This window comes from Anolis carolinensis, unplaced genomic scaffold (assembly GCF_035594765.1).
Source record: "Anolis carolinensis isolate JA03-04 unplaced genomic scaffold, rAnoCar3.1.pri scaffold_13, whole genome shotgun sequence".
Classification (NCBI taxonomy): Eukaryota; Metazoa; Chordata; class Lepidosauria; order Squamata; family Dactyloidae; genus Anolis; species Anolis carolinensis.
Window position 1 is genome coordinate 7,532,188 of NW_026943824.1, and position 18,445 is coordinate 7,550,632.

The window sequence follows — 18,445 nt, forward strand, 5'->3', positions numbered from 1 at the left end:
GCCTCTGCAAGGACGTTGCCCAAGGGACACCCGGATGTTTTTGATGTTTTTACCATCCTTGTGGGAGGCTTCTCTCATGTCCCCGCATGGAGCTGGAGCTGATAGAGGGAGCTCATCTGCGCTCTCCCCGGGTGGGATTCGAACCTGGCAGCTTGCAGATCAGCAGCCCAACCTTCAAGTCACAAGGCTTTAACCCACTACTCCACCGGGGGCTCCATATTCAAAGCACCCTGACAGATGGCCATCCAGCCTCTGCTTAAAAGCCTCCACCACACTCTGGGGCAGAGAGTTCCACTGCTGAACAGCTCTCACAATGAGGAAGTTCCTCCTGATGTTCAAGTGAAATCCAGGGCAGCAGAAAACAAGCTTGCTCCCTCCTCTCTATGACTTCCCCTCACATATTTGTACATGGCTATCATGAAGCAACCCAACCTTCAAGTCACAAGGCTTTTATCCCCTAGGCTACCGGAGGCTTAAGTATAAGTAGTCCTGATCCCTTCCAACTCAATCAAAGTGGGATATTATTATTATTATTATTATCATCATCATCATCATCATCATTATCATCACTGCATTCCCCATCATCCTTCCATCCAGGTGTATGTACAGTAGAGTCTCACTTATCCAACATAAACGGGCCGGCAGAACATTGGATAAGCGAATATGTTGGATAATAAGGAGAGATTAAGGAGAAGCCTATTAAACACCAAATTAGGTTATGATTTTACAAATTAAGCATCAAAACATGTTACACAAGAAATTTGACAGAAAAAGTAGTTCAATAGGCAGTAATGCTACGTAGTAATAACTGTATTTACGAATTTAGCACCAAAATATCACGATGTATTGAAAACATTGACTACAAAAATGCATTGGATAATCTAGAACGTTGGATAAGCGAATGTTGGATAAGTGAGACTCTACTGTATATGCAGGCCAGATGGTAACATATGGAACATTCTTTGGACTTCAGCTCCCAGAAGCTACCTTTTTGTCCAGGAGATGGGAATTCTGGGAACTGAAATCCAAAGAAATGGGAAGCAATGCTCTTTTTGCTAGCCAAACCCTGGTTTACTTGGTCTAGGTAAGACTTGTATAGTAGCCAGTAACAGAGTTGGGTTAGCCAAGGTCCTCCAGCAAAAAGGCAAGTAATGCATTGAGATAAATTAAATCTCAGTGGAGAGATATAAGTGGGATATTAAAATAATAATATGGTGGTGCAGTGGATTAAACTCTTGTGCTGGCAGGACTGCGGACCGACAGGTCGGCAGTTCGAATCTGGGGAGAGCAAGTGAGCTCCCTCTGTCAGCTCCAGCTCCCCTGTGGGGACATGAGAGAAACCTCCCACAAGAATGGTAAAACATCAAAACATCTGGGCGTGCCCTGGGCAATGTCTTTACAGATGGCCAATTCTCTCACACCAGAAGTGACTTGCAGTTTCTCGAGTTACTCCTGATACAAAATAATAATAATAATAATAATAATAATAATAATAATAATAATAATAATAATAATAAAAGGCCACCCTACTGGGATCTGCACGCATCATCCGAAAATACATCACACAGTCCTAGACACTTGGGAAGTGTTCGACTTGTGATTTTGTGAAACGAAATCCAGCATATCTATCTTTTTTGCTGTGTCATACAATAATAATAATAATAATAATAATCTTTGGGGATCCTTACCTTTTTCTGGCTCAGAATCCTGCCCCAAGGAGAATCCTGGATTCAGATTCATCCCACTTTAGGTGGATGGAAAGGGAAGGGATTGCTGTCTTATCCCCTTTTCAACTTACCCCCATGACGTGCACTTTGCCCCTTTTTAAATGGCCTCAAGGTGACTGAATCAGACAGTTCCCACGATAAAGTACAAAGAAACAAAAGAACAGACTGGAAGAAAGGAGTAAGGCTGATTCCTGGAGATTCATGGGGGAGAAAGGGAGCTTTGTGCTGCCCTCCCTCCCCCTTTGTTTTAATTTAGGCCCCAATCAATACAAAAGCTATCAAATTAGTGCAACCGTAAAGTGCAAAGGCCCCCGGAACCCCCAGTCTGTCCCTTGAGGCGGCAGGCTTCGGGGACTGTGCTTCCGTCCGGTTTTCATGGCTCATTATAAAAATACTCTTTGATTTCTAGTCCAAGGAAATGACACAGGAAGTTCTTTGGGGAGAGAAGGATTTCCGAGATGTCAATAAAGTTTGCATAAAGACCTGAACGTGATTTGTGTCGGGGTCTTCATTCCCCTTCGGTCTCTCTGCTGCAGAGGTCCGGCTGGGCCTGGCCGCCCTCTTCGGCTTTGGGGAAAGGGTCAATGGGCGAAAACGGGCCTTCATCTTCGGACCTCTGCTTGGTGGTCAGTAGGGCCTTGAGGAAGGCGTTTTCGGCCAGGAGCCCCCCCAAAAGGGAGCCCTTGAGGCTGGGCTCCGGGTCTGAAGAAGAGGAGGAGGAGGAGGAGGAGGAGGAAGGCCGGCCAGAGTGGGCCAGGAGGAAGCGGAGCAGGTTGGGAAGGGTCAGCGGGAAGTGCCAGGAGGGGAAGCGCACGCTCCGGTCCTTCCTGGAAAAGCAAAGGCAAAAACAAGACAGAGGTTCACAAGGGCAGCCAGCCACAGGAGTCCTTTGGATTGAATGACGAGTGACGAGTGGATTGAATGACATTGTATGTCTTGTCTTTTCCCTGCAACATCTTAATGCAGGGGCCCCCAAACTAAGGCCCGGGGGCCGGATGCGGCCCCCCATGGTCATATACCTGGGCCCCACTTTCATTTATAATATAATATTTTATATCAGTTTTAATCATATAATACTAATAATAATACCATATAATAATATTAATTATATGTCATATATTACATATAATATTGCAGTATAGTGGTATAGTTCAATCTATATATATAAAAGGGTAATGAAATTTCGGCCTAGGACAAAACAACAAAACTACACATCCCGGAAACACTAAACTTGGCAGCACAACCTCTCATCCATGCCTCTATGTTCATACAACAAAAGCTCCAGCTACTCCAGAAAACAGCCAGGCTTTGAGACTGCAAGGCTAGTCACTGCTATTCCACCTGGCCAACAAAGGATTCCCATAAGCCACAGCAACGCGTGGCCAGGCAAAGCTAGTACAGTAGAGTCTCACTTATCCAACACTTGCTTATCCAACGTTCTGGATTATCCAATGAATTTTTGTAGTCAATGTTTTCAATATATCATGATATTTTGGTGCTAAATTCATAAATACAGTAATTACAACATAACATTACTGCGTATTGAACTACTTTTTCTGTCAAATTTGTTGTATAACATGATGTTTTGGTGCTTCATAACCTAATCATAACCTAATTTGATGTTTAATAGGCTTTTCCTTAATCTCTCCTTATTATCCAACATATTCGCTTATCCAACATTCTGCCAGCCCATTTACGTTGGATAAGCGAGACTCTACTGTATAGTAATATATAATGCTAATATTGTGCTATGCTAATAATATAATATATTGTATGTACATACAGCTGATCTGAGTTCCCTTCGGGGTGAGAAGGGTGGGATATAAATGTAGTAAATGAATAAATAAATAATTTTAGACTTAGGCTCACCCAGAGTTTGAAATGACTTGAAGGCACACAACAACAACAATCCTAATTAACCTGACTATCTCATTTGCCAGAATCAGACCCACACTTCCTATTGAAAGCCTGATAGGTTTATGTTGGTTAAAATTGTTTTCCTTTTTAAATATTGTATTGTTCTTTCATTGTTATTGTTGTTGTTTTGCACTACAAATAAGATATGTGCAGTGTGCATAGGAATTTGTTCATTTTTTCCCCCAAATGATAATTCGGCCCCTCGACAGTCTGAAGGATTGTGGACCGGCCACCTGCTTTAAAAGTTTGAGGACCCCTGTCTTAATGCCTGCGAGGGGTCTCCATTCAGAGAGCTGCACTGCGCTGCGTTGTTTTTAGTATTGTCAGCTGTCTCACTGCAGAGAAAAGCGGGATACAAATCCTAAGACTGAGAGGGATCAAGACAGCCTCAGTCTGAAAAGCCAGGAAACGGCAGCATGTGACAAACCCAGTTCTATAAATATCACCTGAAACTGGTTCCCTGCAGTCTTTGGGAGGAAGGAATGTGCTAGGAAGTTTCGCCTCCTGGGAGCAGAAGAGCCAGAAAGACCTGCTCCGTGGAGGAGAAACGGCAGGCAAACCTGGATCGGGAAGAAAAGCAGGAGGAGGCAGTTCCTCCTTTATCTGCCTTCTGAAAGCAGTGCTATATTTATTTTAATGCTCATCTTTTGGGGCTAAATGACTTCTCCAAGGTTAGAAGGGCCCTCCAACCAGCAGAGCCTTTTCGACCTATGCTCCAATTCTGTGGAACTCCTTGCATCCATATGTTAGAACAGGGGTCCTCAAACTTTTTAAGTGGAGGGCCGATTTACAGTCCCTCAGACTGTTGGGGGGCCAGACTATGATGAAATAGTCCAAAATTAGGATTGATGTTGTGTGCCTTCTAGTCGTTTCAGACTTAGGCCAACCCTAAGTCTAAAGTTGAGGCCAGAGGCCAGGTCAATGACCTTGGAGGGCCTTAGTTTGGGGACCCCTGATCTAGACGATCTCATAAGACCGTAGGTAAGCAAAAAGACCTCCAAAGACCATCGAGATAATCTCATCAGGCCACCAGAAGACCATAGATAAGGAAAGAGACCCTCAAAGACCATCTAGATGGTTTCATAAGACCATAAGTAAGGAAAGGGGCCCCAAAGGCCATCTAGACCATCTCATAAAACCATAGGTAAGGAAAGGGACCCTCAAAGGCCATCTAGATCATCTCATAGGACCATAGGTAAGGAAAGGGACCTCCAAAAGCCATCTAGATGGCCTCATAAGGCCGTAGCTAAGCAACAAGACCTTCAAAGACCATCTAGACGATCTCATAAGGCCATAAGTAAGCAAAGAGACCTCCAAAGACCAGGTAGACTTAGGTCAACCCTAAGTCTAAAGTTTAGGACAGGGGCCAGGTCAGTGACCTTGGAGGGCCACATCCGGCCCCCAGGCCTTAGTTTGGGGACCCCTGTGTTAGAGCAATGTAAGAGTTGCGACCTTTTGTAAAAGCGCTCAAGACTTGGCTGTTTGGTTGTGCATTTAAGTAAATCAGATCTAATTTGCCAAATAGTCACTGTTGAATGTTTTTATGTTGAATGTTTTTATATTGTGGAATGATATTTTAATTGTAAGTCGCTCGGAGCACTCTGGTGGAGAGCGACTAATTAAGAAATAAAGTGAAGTAACAGGAAAAGGATGGGGGACTGTTGTCCCTCCCATTAAGGTGGGCACATATTGTTTGACTCCTAGCGATCCTTGTGGCTGGCAGTGACTGACGGGACAATCTAAATGGGTTCCTGAGTCAACTCAACACAAATGACCTACTCTATACACAATTGAAAATAAACCATTTCAGAAAACAATATGTCTGGCAAATTAGTTATACTGTTTAAATTCTCAGTAATAACAAACAACGTCAAATGTTTCTTTAACATCTTCCCCTTTAAATTGAGGCAACCCCTTGATGCTTTTCATACTCGCAATTAGAACCCAACACATAGCAGAGTATCCCGTGAGTATATACTGTTTTTGTAAAATACAATTTGTTTTAAAACAATTAATTTGGATGTATGTAACTCTTTAATGCTTACATCCACTCCTTGTTCCTTTGACCTAGATTCCACTGTAAAAAACATGTATCTCTAAGGAGAACAAATGTTAAATTTGAAACTTTGTAAGTATTTTGCAATTTTTTTATGGTTGATGTTCAATGGATATGTAGTTACTTATATTTTATGTATGTAACTATTGATTCCTTTGATATATATTTCACAGTGTAAATGACATGTATCTCTAAAGAGAACAAGTGTTAAGTTTGGAACCACGTTAGTATTTGGCAATGGATGATGTTTTATGGATATATTTTGTTACTTATGTTAGTGTACGTAACTATTTTCAGACCACCAGAGGAAGGCCTGATGCGGGACCGAAACTGGTCGTGGCTGACTTATTCTTCTCGGCATTAGAATACACAACGCCGACTGCATTTCAATGTATATTGGACAATCCATTTGACGTTGTTTGTTATTACTGTGAATGTAAACAGTATAACTAATTTGCCAGACATATTGTTTTCTGAATTGGTTTATTTTCAATTGTGTATAGAGTAAGTCATTTGTGTTGAGTGGCTGATGGGAGCCGGACTCTGGCAGCATCTGATCTGCATTGGAACAAGGAGTCTCTCAGAACCCTCTGCTTGCAAATCTTACCTGCCTTGAGGGAAAAACAAGACGTTAGGAAGGTGGTCGGTCATGAACTCCCAGGGCAAGTCGTTGCGGGAAACATCGACCCTGTGACAGAGCAAAACAAAGCAGAAGAGGAGCCATGTTTTAGAGAAGGGACAGAGCTCAGCGGCTCAGTCTCAGATATCTGCAAACAAAGATCTCTCACCTGGCCACTAGGAAGTCCTGGGGAGGCAGGATCCGGGCTAGTTGGAGGAAGACGTGGTTGAGGGACATGCAGAAGCCGCACCACGGGGTGTAATACAGCAGCACCACATCCTGGAAGGAGAGAAAAGACAGGCGAGACACCCAATTGGGAGGGAGAACTAATGCTCCACAGGACAGGACAGTAGAATTCAAAATGACCTCAATGGATTAGAGAATTGGGTTGTTGTATGTTTTCCGGGCTGTATGGCCATGCTCTAGAAGTATTCTCTCCTGATGTTTCGCTCACATCTATTTATTTATTTATTTATTTATTTACAGCATTTATATTCCGCCCTTCTCACAGGGCGGATCACATTACACATATAGGCAAACATTCAATGCCTTTTAACATAGAACAAAGACAGGACAAACATAGGCTCTGAGCAGGCCTTGAACTCATGACCTCCTGGTCAGAGTGATTCATTGCAGTGATTCATTGCAGCTGCTCTCCAGCCTGCGCCACAGCCCGAGCCCTCAGGCATCCTCAGAGGTTGTGAGGTATGGAGAAACTCAGCAAGGAAGGTTTATATATATCTGTGGGAAGACTAGGGTAAGGGAAGAAACTCTTGTCAGTTGGAGGCTAGTGTGAATGTTGCAGTTAATCACCCTAATAGTTTCTCCATACCTCACAACCTCTGAGGATGCCTGCCATAGATGTGGGTGAAACGTCAGGAGAGAATACTTCTAGAACATAACCATACAGCCCAGAAAACATACAACAACCCTGTGATCCCGGCCATGAAAGCCTTCGACAACATGATTAGAGAGTTGATTCGTCAAAGGTAACAAAATGAATTTCTACAAGGAGAAATGTAGGATACTTCACTTAGGTAGAAAGAAATGAAGTGAACAGATACAGGATGGGTGACGCCTGGCTCCACAACAGAGTTATATGGGAAAAGGATCTTGGAGTCTTCGTGGACCACCAGTTGAACATGAGCCAACAGTGTGATGCTGCAGCCCTCTTCACTGATGCAGCAGCGCTATGAATGCCACAGGTCTGGTCCTCCTTAACAATAGCACCCAGGAACTTAAAACTAGCCACTGGCTCAAATCAATCTCCATTTATAACCAAAGGCTGAATTTCTGATCTATTCCTTCTGTGAACGTGGCATAGAGGCACAACATAGAAATGCCAGCCCCCAAACACCGAAGGGAAGCTTTGCCCTGTATTACCTGGGGGCTCTTCAGCACCGTCTCCTGAAACGTCCCGGAGGTGATCTCCCGGATCCGGTGCAGGGCCTTTGGGCGTCCAGTCCTCCTCTCGCCCACCAGGTGCCTCCGCAGGGGACTGTACACCACACTGTAGTTTTGAATGAAGGTTTCTAGGAGCAAGAGCCAAGGATTGGAGATGATTGTGGCAAAAGGAGAAACATGGGAACTCAAGGAGGAACCAATGAATCTTTCAAGTCTCAACCAATCAACATAGTTTGTGGCAGTCACAAAATTCAAAGTTTCTGGAGTATAACATCCATTTACCAACCATCTGCCTGTCTCATTCATCTATCTATCTATCTATCTATCTATCTATCTATCTATCTATCTATCTATCTATCTATAATAATAATAATAATAATAATAATAATAATAATAATAATAATAATAATAATATTTTTATTTATTTGTATCCCGCCTCCATCTCCCCCAAAGGGGACTCAGGGCGGCTCACAGAAATATCAGATACAAAAACAATAACAATACACAATAAATCAACAAACAATAACATGCACCAGTAATAGCATTTACACACTAACCGGAAAATTAAAAAAAATAATTAAAAACATAGAATTAAAAACAGTGAGGCCGTAATAGCAGATTAGCAAAGTGCACAGTATAAGTTGCGGATTAAAACTTAGATAAAGTGCTACAAGTTTGTTTGAGGTTCAATCTGGGAAGAGAGTAGCCCTGAGCCAATATCAAGTGGGCTCGGGCTGTGGTGCAGGCTGGAGAGCAAGCTAGCTGCAACCAGCTGCAATGAATCACTCTGACCAGGAGGTCATGAGTTCGAGGCCCGCTCGGAGCCTTGTTTGTCTTGTCTTTGTTCTATGTTAAAAGGCATTGAATGTTTGCCTATATGTGTAATGTGATCTGCCCTGAGTCCCCTTCGGGGTAAGAAGGACGGAATATAAATGCTGTAAATAAATAAAAAATAAATAAGTAACCAGGAGAAATGCGACCAATATAAAAGGTCGAGGAATATAATTATGATTATAATGGGGATGGGCGATCTTAACCAAAGGCCTGGGTGATAGATCTATCTATCTAACTATCTATCTATCTATCTATCTATCTACTAGCTGTTAGGAATTGTGGGAGTTGAAGTCTAATAAAACACCTGGAGGAGCCTCCGATGGCCTAGGGGATAAAAGCTTAATGACTTGAAGGTTGGGTTGCTGACCTGAAAGCTGCCAGGTTCGAATCCCACCCGGGGAGAGCGCAGATGAGCTCCCTCTTTCAAAACATCTGGTCGTCCCCTGGGCAACGTCCTTGCAGACGGCCAATTTTCTCACTCCAGAAGCAACTCCGGTTGCTCCTGACACGAAAAAAAAAACAAAACCTGGAGAGCAAAGTTTGTCCATGCCTGGCTAAGGTAAAAATACCTAACTTACCGAGGCTGGCCCCCCGCAGGGCCTGTTCCTGATCCAGGACATAGTGGGTCTCTTCCTTGAGGTCCACGATGGCGGCAAAGCCCTTGGTGGGGGCTGAGGCTCCCAAACGCTCAGCGTAGGCCCAGAAGAGGTTGGCATCCAGCAAGTAGAGGTTGAGCGTCTTGTTGGTCCTGCAGCTGAGGCCGGTGAAACCGGGCCTGAAGAAAGGGGGGCTTGCGGGGAGGAGGCCCTTCCCGTCCTCAATGTGAGGCATAGAGGGATGGGCCCTGTCTCCCCATGGCCGTGGCGGCGTCCCATGGGGGGCAGCTCCTCCCAGTGGCCATTGGGAGGCCTCTCCAGAGCCCACCGTCCGGCAACACGCAGAGTAGTAACTGAAAGGGCTGTAGGAGTGGAGGAAGTTGCTGCAGAGGGAGGCCGTGTGAAAGAGGAAGGCCCGCTCCTGGAGGTAGAAGGAGTCCAAGGCGGCCTCGATCTCAAAGAAAGTGCAGGTTGCCAAAGGGCTGGGATGCAGCCCGTCGCTCTGGTTGACGCACAGCTCGCAGATGTTGTAGGCCGAGGCCCGGGAGAGCGAGTGCCACCGTGGCGGGAGGACCACCGTGTTGCAGCAACGGGGCCTGGATGCAGAGCGAGGGAGGGGGGCCCAGGCCCCATCGGGGTGGCCGGCCTCCTCCGTCCTACGGCTCTTGTTGCAGCGGTTGTACTCCAACGCCAGTTCAGAAACCTAGGAGGACAGGAAGAGAAGGGTGAGAACCCGCAATGGAAACGGTCCCTGGGAAAGGGAGCTAGGAGTCTGAGCAGACAAAGCGAACTGTGTGATGCAGCAGCGAAAAAAGGCCAATGTGACCTCTTCACCTGGAATAATAACCCTGTGTCCAGTTCTGAACAAAGTAATTCAAAGAAGAGATGGACAAGATGGAAGGCCGGAAGGCATCCAGAAAAGGGCCACCAAAATGGTCAAAGGCTTGGAAGCAAAGCTCTATATGAGGAATGGTTTAGGGAGCTGGGGATGTTTAGCTTGGAGAAATGGAGGCTGAGACATGACAGCCAAGATTAAACATTTAAAAGGATGTCAATATTGAGGAGGGGGGCAGAGATTGGGAACAATGGAGCCACGCATTCAAACAGCAGGAAAAGAGATTCCACATAATAATAATAATAATAATAATAATAATAATAATAATAATAATAATAATAATAATAATAATAATAAATCAGCTGATGACCCAAAATGCAGACTGTGCAAGAAAACCGACGAAACCATTGATCATATCCTCAGCTGCTGTAAGAAAATTGCACAGACAGACTACAAACAGAGGCACAACTCTGTGGCCCAAATGATTCATTGGAACTTATGCCTCAAGTACCACCTCCCTGCAGTAAAGAACTGGTGGGATCACAAACCTGCAAAGGTTGTGGAAAATGAACACGCAAAGATACTGTGGGACTTCCGAATCCAGGCTGACAAAGTTCTGGAACACAACACACCAGACATCATAGTTGCGGAAAAGAAAAAGGTTTGGATCATTGATGTTGCCATCCCAGGGGACAGTTGCATTGACGAAAAACAACAGGAAAAACTCAGCCCTATCAGGACCTCAAGATTGAACTTCAAAGACTCTGGCAGAAACCAGTGCAGGTGGTCCTGGTGGTGATTGACACACTGGGTGCCATGCCAAAAGATCTCAGCCGGCATTTGGAAACAATAGACATTGACAAAATCACAATCTGCCAACTGCAAAAGGCCACCCTACTGGGATCTGCATGCATCATCCGAAAATACATCACACAGTCCTAGACACTTGTGAAGTGTTCAACTTGTGATTTTGTGAAACGAAATCCAGCATATCTATCTTGTTTGCTGTATCATACTTATAATTATAATAATAATAATTTTATTTTTATACCCCGCCCCTTCTCCCCAAAGGGACTCGGGTGGCTTACATGGGGCCAAGCCCACCTAAATGTTATGAAGAACTTCTCGAGAGTCAGCAGCTTTGGAGTCCAATTAATCTCCTTTTCTGGAGGTTATTAAGCAGAGGCCAGATGGCCATCTATCAGGAGTGCTTTGTCTTCCTTTATGCCAGGGGAGGGTTGGATCAGCTGGTCCTTGGGGTCTCATTCAAGGCTACAATTCTAGGATTGCGCTTTGCAGAGAGTGGCTTTCCATCCCAATCTGCTGCAAAGGACCCTTCTAAGCAGCACTGGCAGAGAGACCATTCGCCAGGCCCAAGTCAGAAGGGAAAAGGGCAAAAAACAAAAGGACAAAGGACTCCTCCTGGCTGTGTAGCAGCGGCTCCATTCTGTAAACAAGTTACATAAGCAGCCCCTGAGAGCAGAAAGGGAGCCGTCCGGTCTGTTCCCGGTCAAAGGGCGCCCTCCCTCCGTTCCCTTCAAAGGAGAATGAGATCAGGAGGGATGTTTTATCAGAACGGGCCCTATTTGGCAAGAGATGTGTGATGTCCCTTGCTCCCCAAATGGTTGCAAACACAGGAAAAGCGTCACAAGGAGCCCTGCGGGAAATGATGCTGATGGGCAAAAGGCACATCTCTCTCCCTCTGCTTGGCTTGCCTGCAGTTAGCAAATATTGTCTCTTTCGCTTAAAGCTGCATAGGATATGTGCAAAGGCCACTCATTACACTATGTAACAAGATTTTTGCTCCTGGGTTATAAATGTCATTTTCTAATTGGTTCTATCATCAAAACATGGGAAAAGTCGATTAAACTGCAAAAACATTGTGTTTTGTGGGAAGGGCACCCTGCCGTACATTTAGCTGTAGTTTTTCAATGAATATCTCACTGAATCTTAACCACAAAAACGAAGTTTCTGGAGTATAACAACTGCTTTCAAAGTAAGTACCACAAACAATTTAATAAAAGAAATAATACTTTCAGGTGATAGTGCAAGAAGATCAAGAAATTGTGGCACGAAATATACAAAAAATGACAAAAATTGTACAAAAAAGTTTGAATTTAAGCCAGAATGTTTTCTATTGACAACTATTGACTCACAAATAGATAAGAATACGGATAGATTAATATTTTTTCTCACCACAGCGGCAAGAATAGTGCTAGCACAATTAAAGTGATGGATGTGATAATACGGATTTATTGACACAAAGGTTAGCTCAGGACAGAACCCCCAAAAATAGCACAGATTGGAGACCCATGAAAGAGTACTTACTAAAAGAAAAAATAAATATTCACATAGAACTGGACTAAGGAAACTTCCTGGGAGAATAATAATAATAATAATAATAATAATAATAATAATAATAATAATAAACAAAGTTCTGGAACACAACACACCAGACATCATAGTTGTGGAAAAGAAAAAGGTTTGGATCATTGATGTCGCCATCCCAGGTGACAGTCGCATTGACGAAAAACAACAGGAAAAACTCAGCCGCTCTCAGGACCTCAAGATTGAACTTCAAAGACTCTGGCAGAAACCAGTGCAGGTGGTCCCAGTGGTGATGGGCACATTGGGTGCCGTGCCAAAAGATCTCAGCCGGCATTTGGAAACAATAGACAATGACAAAATTACGATCTGCCAGCTGCAAAAGGCCACCCGACTGGGATCTGCGCGCATCATCCAAAAATATATCACACAGTCCTAGACTCTTGGGAAGTGTTCGACTTCTGATTTTGTGGTATGAAATCCAGCATATCTATCTTGTTTGCTGTGTCATAATAAAATAATAATAATAAATGTAGTAAAACTTTTTTCTTTAAACTATAAAATTTAAACATATGAATAATGCGAAAAATAAAGAGGACCACTTCCAGATCTCTGGAAGTTATAGAGACAATATAGCAACTGTTAAATTATCTATCTATCTATCTATCTATCTATCTATCTATCTAGCTATCTAGCTATCTAGCTATCCAGCTATCTATATTTCTTTTTTCCTTGTCTTATCTTGTTCTGTTTTTATTTTATTTTATTTTTTTCTTTTCGCTTTCTCACACATTATTCTGTTATTTGGGTTGTGGTTATCTAAGATGTGTTTTTTATTCTACTGAGAAAAGACTATCAATCACTGTTTGTAACAAGAAATATACAAGTTGCTTACAAATTGCATAATAAAAATAATTTATATAAATATAAAAGAAATAATACTTTCAAACCAGGAAGAGAACATTTTTTCAAATTTTGTTGCATAGTATTTCAAAGCAAGGCACAAGGTCCCTTTCCATTTTCACAACAGCCCAAGACAGCATTATTGAGTATAAGCAGAGGCTGGATGGCCATCTTTCGGGGGTACTTTGAATGCGATTTCCTGCTTCTTAGCGGGGGGTTGGACTGGATGGCCCATGAGGTCTCTTCCAACTCTACTATTCTATGATTCTATGATTCTATGACCAAGCCAACTTCATGGACCAGTAAAGGTTCGAAATGGGCCTATATGGTCACCAAGGCCTACCTTCTCCAACTTTAATTTTCTCCCCAAAGAAAAGTGAGAAAATTAAAAAGGCACGGCCTCCTTTTGCAGCTTTCACCCCTAAAGAGGAACAGGGATGACCCTGTTTAATGCAGAATCACAGGCATTCCTTTTTGTATGTTTTTAGTTGCATTGTTTTTGAACTGAGCCCCAATTTTGGGAGAAAATGGCATATAAATGACCCAATAAGAGCATGAGTAGCAGCAAAAATGAGATATGAATATATGACCTACTGACAGACCCCGCCTGGGTATGGAAAGTGCCTTAAATGTATATTTAAATGTATAATTATGTATATTTTAATGTATATTCTTAATTTTATTGTAATTTTTAATCTTGATGGAATATATATCTATATATATAAAAGAGTGATGGCATCAGGGCAGCGGACAAAACAACAAAACTACAGGCCCCCCAACCTCGAAATTTGACAATACAACCCATCATCCACGGTTCTAGGTTGATACAACAAAAAGAAAAGAAAAATAAAGTCCTAATTAGAGGGAGAGGAATAATTGTTTTTATCCAATTGCTGCCTGTTAGAAGCCTAAGCTCCGCCCACTTGGTCTCCTAGCAACCGACTCAGCCCAGGGGACAGGCAGAGTTAGGCTTCACTTAGGCCTCTTCCACAGATTATCTAATTTGCACTGGATTATATGGCAGTGTAGACTCAAGGCCCTTCCACACAGCTATATAACCCATTTAGAATCTTATATTATCTGCTTTGAACTGAATAGAGATGAGCACCAACCCCCAGAGTCAGACATGACTGGACTTAATGTCAGGGGAAAACATTTACCCTTTCCCTTAACTACCACCAATTCCTCAATACTTTATTTCCTATACCACCATACTTCGCCACAGCAACGCGTGGCCGGGCACAGCTTATATATATATATATATATATATATATATATGTGTGTGTGTGTGTGTGTGTGTGTGTGTGTGTGTGTGTGTGTGTTTATATTGTAAGCCGCCCTGAGTCTCCTGATGGGTGAGAAGGGCGGGGTAGAACTGATGTAATAAATAAATAAGAAATAAATAAGAGATGGTTCCAGCAGCTCACCTCTTCCACGAGGGGCTGGTGTTCGGCCAGAGGGTCGAAGGGGAGGAAGAGGAAGAGGGCCGGCCCCTTCTTCAGCTCGTTGCTCAGCAGGAGGCTCTTCCCTCCGTGGGGCCTCAGCCAGCGGACCAAGGATTCCCCGTTCTCCAGGGCCCACTTCCACACGTTCTCGGCAGTGTAGTTCATGACTTCGTGCGGGAAGAGCTGCGGAAAGGAGGGAAGAGCCATGCTTTATGTAGCCATTGCACACACAAACAAACGCGTTTGCTTTTCTATCAGGAGTGATTGCGGTTGGCACTCCAGAGGAAGCAACTTCAAGATTTCTTTGCGAAAAAATTTGGGAAACCGATACAATTGGAGGAATGGGAAAAAAAGTTGGAATACCAGACTAAAATTTACTTATGCGACGGACATGAAAGAAAATTGGATTAAAATATTCTATAGATGGTATTGGACACCACAAAAAATTTCACAAAAAGACATCCAACAAATGTTGGAAGTGTGGGGAACAGGTAGGGACCTTTTTCCATTGCTGGTGGACCTGCAAAAAATCCAAGGCCTATTGGAAAGAAATTCATTACAAAATTCAAAAGATGTTGCAGATTAGAATAGATCTGGACCCAAAATACTTGCTTTTAGGGATGCTAAACATAGAAAAAGACAGAAACAAGGAAATCTTATTCTATTATCTTACAACCGCGGCAAGAATGACTTTTGCCAAATACTGGAGAGATAAAGAAATTCCGGAAATAAGGTGTTGGACAAATAAGATCTGGGAAATAATGAATATGGACCAGTTAACATATTTATTAAAAAACAACCAAGAAAAACCAAAAAAAAAAAAAAAAACAGACAGATTGGGAAATGGTCAAAAGTTACTTAAAAGAAGAAGAATTCAAAGTAATTATTTAAACTGAGATAGAAGACAAAGTCTGCATAACATCAGTGTATGTAAAAATTTAGCATTGTGTAAAACAGAGACACTAGAGTGCGATGATGGAGGAGATGATGGTTAAAACTTCTTTTATGTAAGACGCCGTGTAAGAGATGGAAGTCAATTTTATGTGTTTTTTTTCTTTTTTCTTTTTTCTTCTTTTTTCTTTTTCTTCTTTTTTTCTTTGTTATATTTCCTCCTATTTTAATTTTATGTTGTTGTTGTTGTTATGTTGTTAATTTTATGTTGTAAAGCATTAATAATTTTTTTAAAAAAAAGATTTCTTTGCTGCTTGACCATCAGGTGAAGATCTGGGATGAGGAAAAGACCAGCAATTTAATCCAGGGAAGATGGATCACTTCATCAACGCGGAGTTACGAGCTCTGAGGCAGGGCTGAGCTTCTATCCTTGTCCTGCCAGGACACAGGGGGCGGGGCCAGAGGAGGGGGTGGGGCCCCTTCCCAAGTGCCTGATGGGGCTGAACCTCTATACCCCGCCCCCGTGTTCTAACAAGCACCTCAGGGGAAGATATACAGAGGCTCAGCCCTGTCTCGTGCTTTTGGGAAGAGGCCCCGCCCCTAGCCCCGCCCTTTAGTCCTAAAAGGCCTCTCAGGAGAGGTATAGAGGCTCAGCCCTGTCTCAGGCTCTTGGAAGGAGGCCCCGCCCCCTTCCCTAGCTCCGCCCTCTGTGTCCTAACAGGCGCCTCAGGAGAGATAGCAGCCCTGTCTCCGGCACTTGGGAAGAGGCCCCGCCCCTCCCCTGGCCCCGCCCCCGTCTCCTAATAGGTGCCATCACCGCCCCCCTGGAGCGGTAGCGCCCACTTTGGGAATCACTGCTTCAGAGGAACTTTACTTGAGTCTGACCAAGGTATTGTTCCTAAGCAAAGACTGGAAATAAACACATTTTTGGATCAAAAATTAGCACCTGATGCTTGGTAGCAAGTAAAATAGCTATCTGTACTGCTGAAATTATCCAGCAAAAGAGGGGGAAACAGCTCCTCTGCAATCATAACACAAGGCTGACCTTTGGCCACCACTACATAAGATTCATTTCCTTTATTAGCTGTTCCCTCTTCTCCCTTCAGGGATGGATCATTGTTCTGGACTCTGCAATGCTTGGCCAGCAACGCAATGGAGAGAAGGCTTTATGTTTAATTTCGAAGACAAGGGGAAGGCTGCCGCCAAAATTGCTTCAAGAGGACCCATATTACCTATTAGGAATTTTGGATACATCATTTGAGTTGGACACAAACAATGACAAACTATTCACATATATTTCAACAGCTGCAAGAATAACTATAGCAAAAAGATGGAAAACAGAACAGATCCTGCAGACTGAACACTGGCTGGAAAAATTGGAAGAAATAAAGAATATGGACAAATTAACTTTTTATATGAAAGAAATTAGAGGTAAACCGATAAGGAACACAAAGTGGGAAAAATTGGACTTATACAGTAATAAAAGAACCACAATGGGAAAATGAACCAGGACACGGACAGAAATGTATATTACAGAAATTCTTCCGAGAAGCGGAAAGAATGGAAGTTTTCAATGTACCCCAACCCCCTCCCTGTCTATTCCTTTCTGTTTTGCCCCTTTCCAATCCCCTCACTTTCCCACTTCCCTTCCCAGGCTTCCCTCACTATCATCCTATATTTCAACCCTGTTTTTAAATTGTATGTATGTTTGTTTGATTATCATTTACCCCTTTAATAAAATAAAATAAAATAAAAAGAGGACCCATTTTGGATCTACTCCTTCATGTCATATTTTTGCATTTCTTGCACTCCAGCACTTCTCCATCTACTGTTCCAATAGAGGTGGCTGAATACAGACCAGAGAGGATCCAAACGCAAAGTAGAGCTACTCACAAGAGATGCGTTGAGGCGGCGAGGCAAATAGATGCTGCCAGAGACGGTCAGTGGGATCTCCTTTGCAACCTGCTTATTCGTAATCACCCCAAAGTGGATGGGTCCAAGGTGATCTGCAAAGAGACATCAGAGGAAACTAAGGGAAGCAAACAGGCCCAGGGACCTTTGGGACACACAACGTGAGACTCTGAGAAATAAACTCATAAAAACATACACAAAGAAACAATGACATGCAGGAAATATAAGCAGATATCATTGCCACTGTTGCTGTGTGCCTCCAAGTCATTTCTCACTTATAGTGACCCATAGGAAAACCTCAGTCCCCGGATAGACTCATTTGTAGAGAGAGAAAGTTGGGTATAAATAAACAGAACAACGACGACAATAAAAAACCAAACTCTTTTATTTCTATACTTGATAGTGATCCCAGGATCTCAGAACATCTTGGGTGTGTTTGTGTGCAAAACAGCTCTTTCGACTCTTCAGCACAAAATGGAGAAAACAAAACCCGAAAAAAGATTACTGTATATACTCGAGTATAAGCCTAGTTTTCAGCCCTTCGGCTTATACTCAGGTGAGGGTCCTGGTTGACTCATATTTGGGTCAGCTTATACTCAAGAATATATGGTACATTTATTATTTTTCTCTATTATTATTGGTATTATTACATTTATTATTTTTCTCTATTATTGTTGCTACTATTACATTTATTTTACTCTATTTTTATTATTATTATTATTATTAATACATTTATTATTTCACTCTGATCTTATTATTATTATTGCATTTATTATTTTATTCTATTTATTATTACATGTACAGTAGAGTCTCACTTATCCAACGCAAACGGGCCATCAGAACGTTGGATAAGCGAATATGTTGGATAATAAGGAGGGATTAAGGAAAAGCTTATTAAACATCAAATTAGGTTATGATTTTTCAAATTAAGCACCAAAACATCATGTTATACAACAAATTTGGCAGAAAATTAGTTCAATAC

At 42.7% G+C, this 18,445-nt stretch overlaps 1 protein-coding gene across 1 annotated transcript in view; it reads right to left on the bottom strand.

Moving 5' to 3' along the window:
* Window positions 1–1,915: 1,915 nt before the first annotated feature.
* txndc11 (thioredoxin domain containing 11) overlaps window positions 1,916–18,445 on the bottom strand; it is a 36,443-nt gene continuing 19,913 nt past the window's right edge. The window contains exons 6-12 of the mRNA XM_062964596.1: window positions 17,446–17,558; window positions 14,644–14,844; window positions 9,136–9,856; window positions 7,703–7,851; window positions 6,489–6,598; window positions 6,308–6,388; window positions 1,916–2,554 (exon numbers count right to left, since the gene is read on the bottom strand). Of these exons, the coding sequence (XP_062820666.1) occupies window positions 2,236–2,554; window positions 6,308–6,388; window positions 6,489–6,598; window positions 7,703–7,851; window positions 9,136–9,856; window positions 14,644–14,844; window positions 17,446–17,558 (1,694 nt within the window). The 3' untranslated portion in view covers window positions 1,916–2,235. The remainder of the gene's footprint in view (window positions 2,555–6,307; window positions 6,389–6,488; window positions 6,599–7,702; window positions 7,852–9,135; window positions 9,857–14,643; window positions 14,845–17,445; window positions 17,559–18,445) is intronic.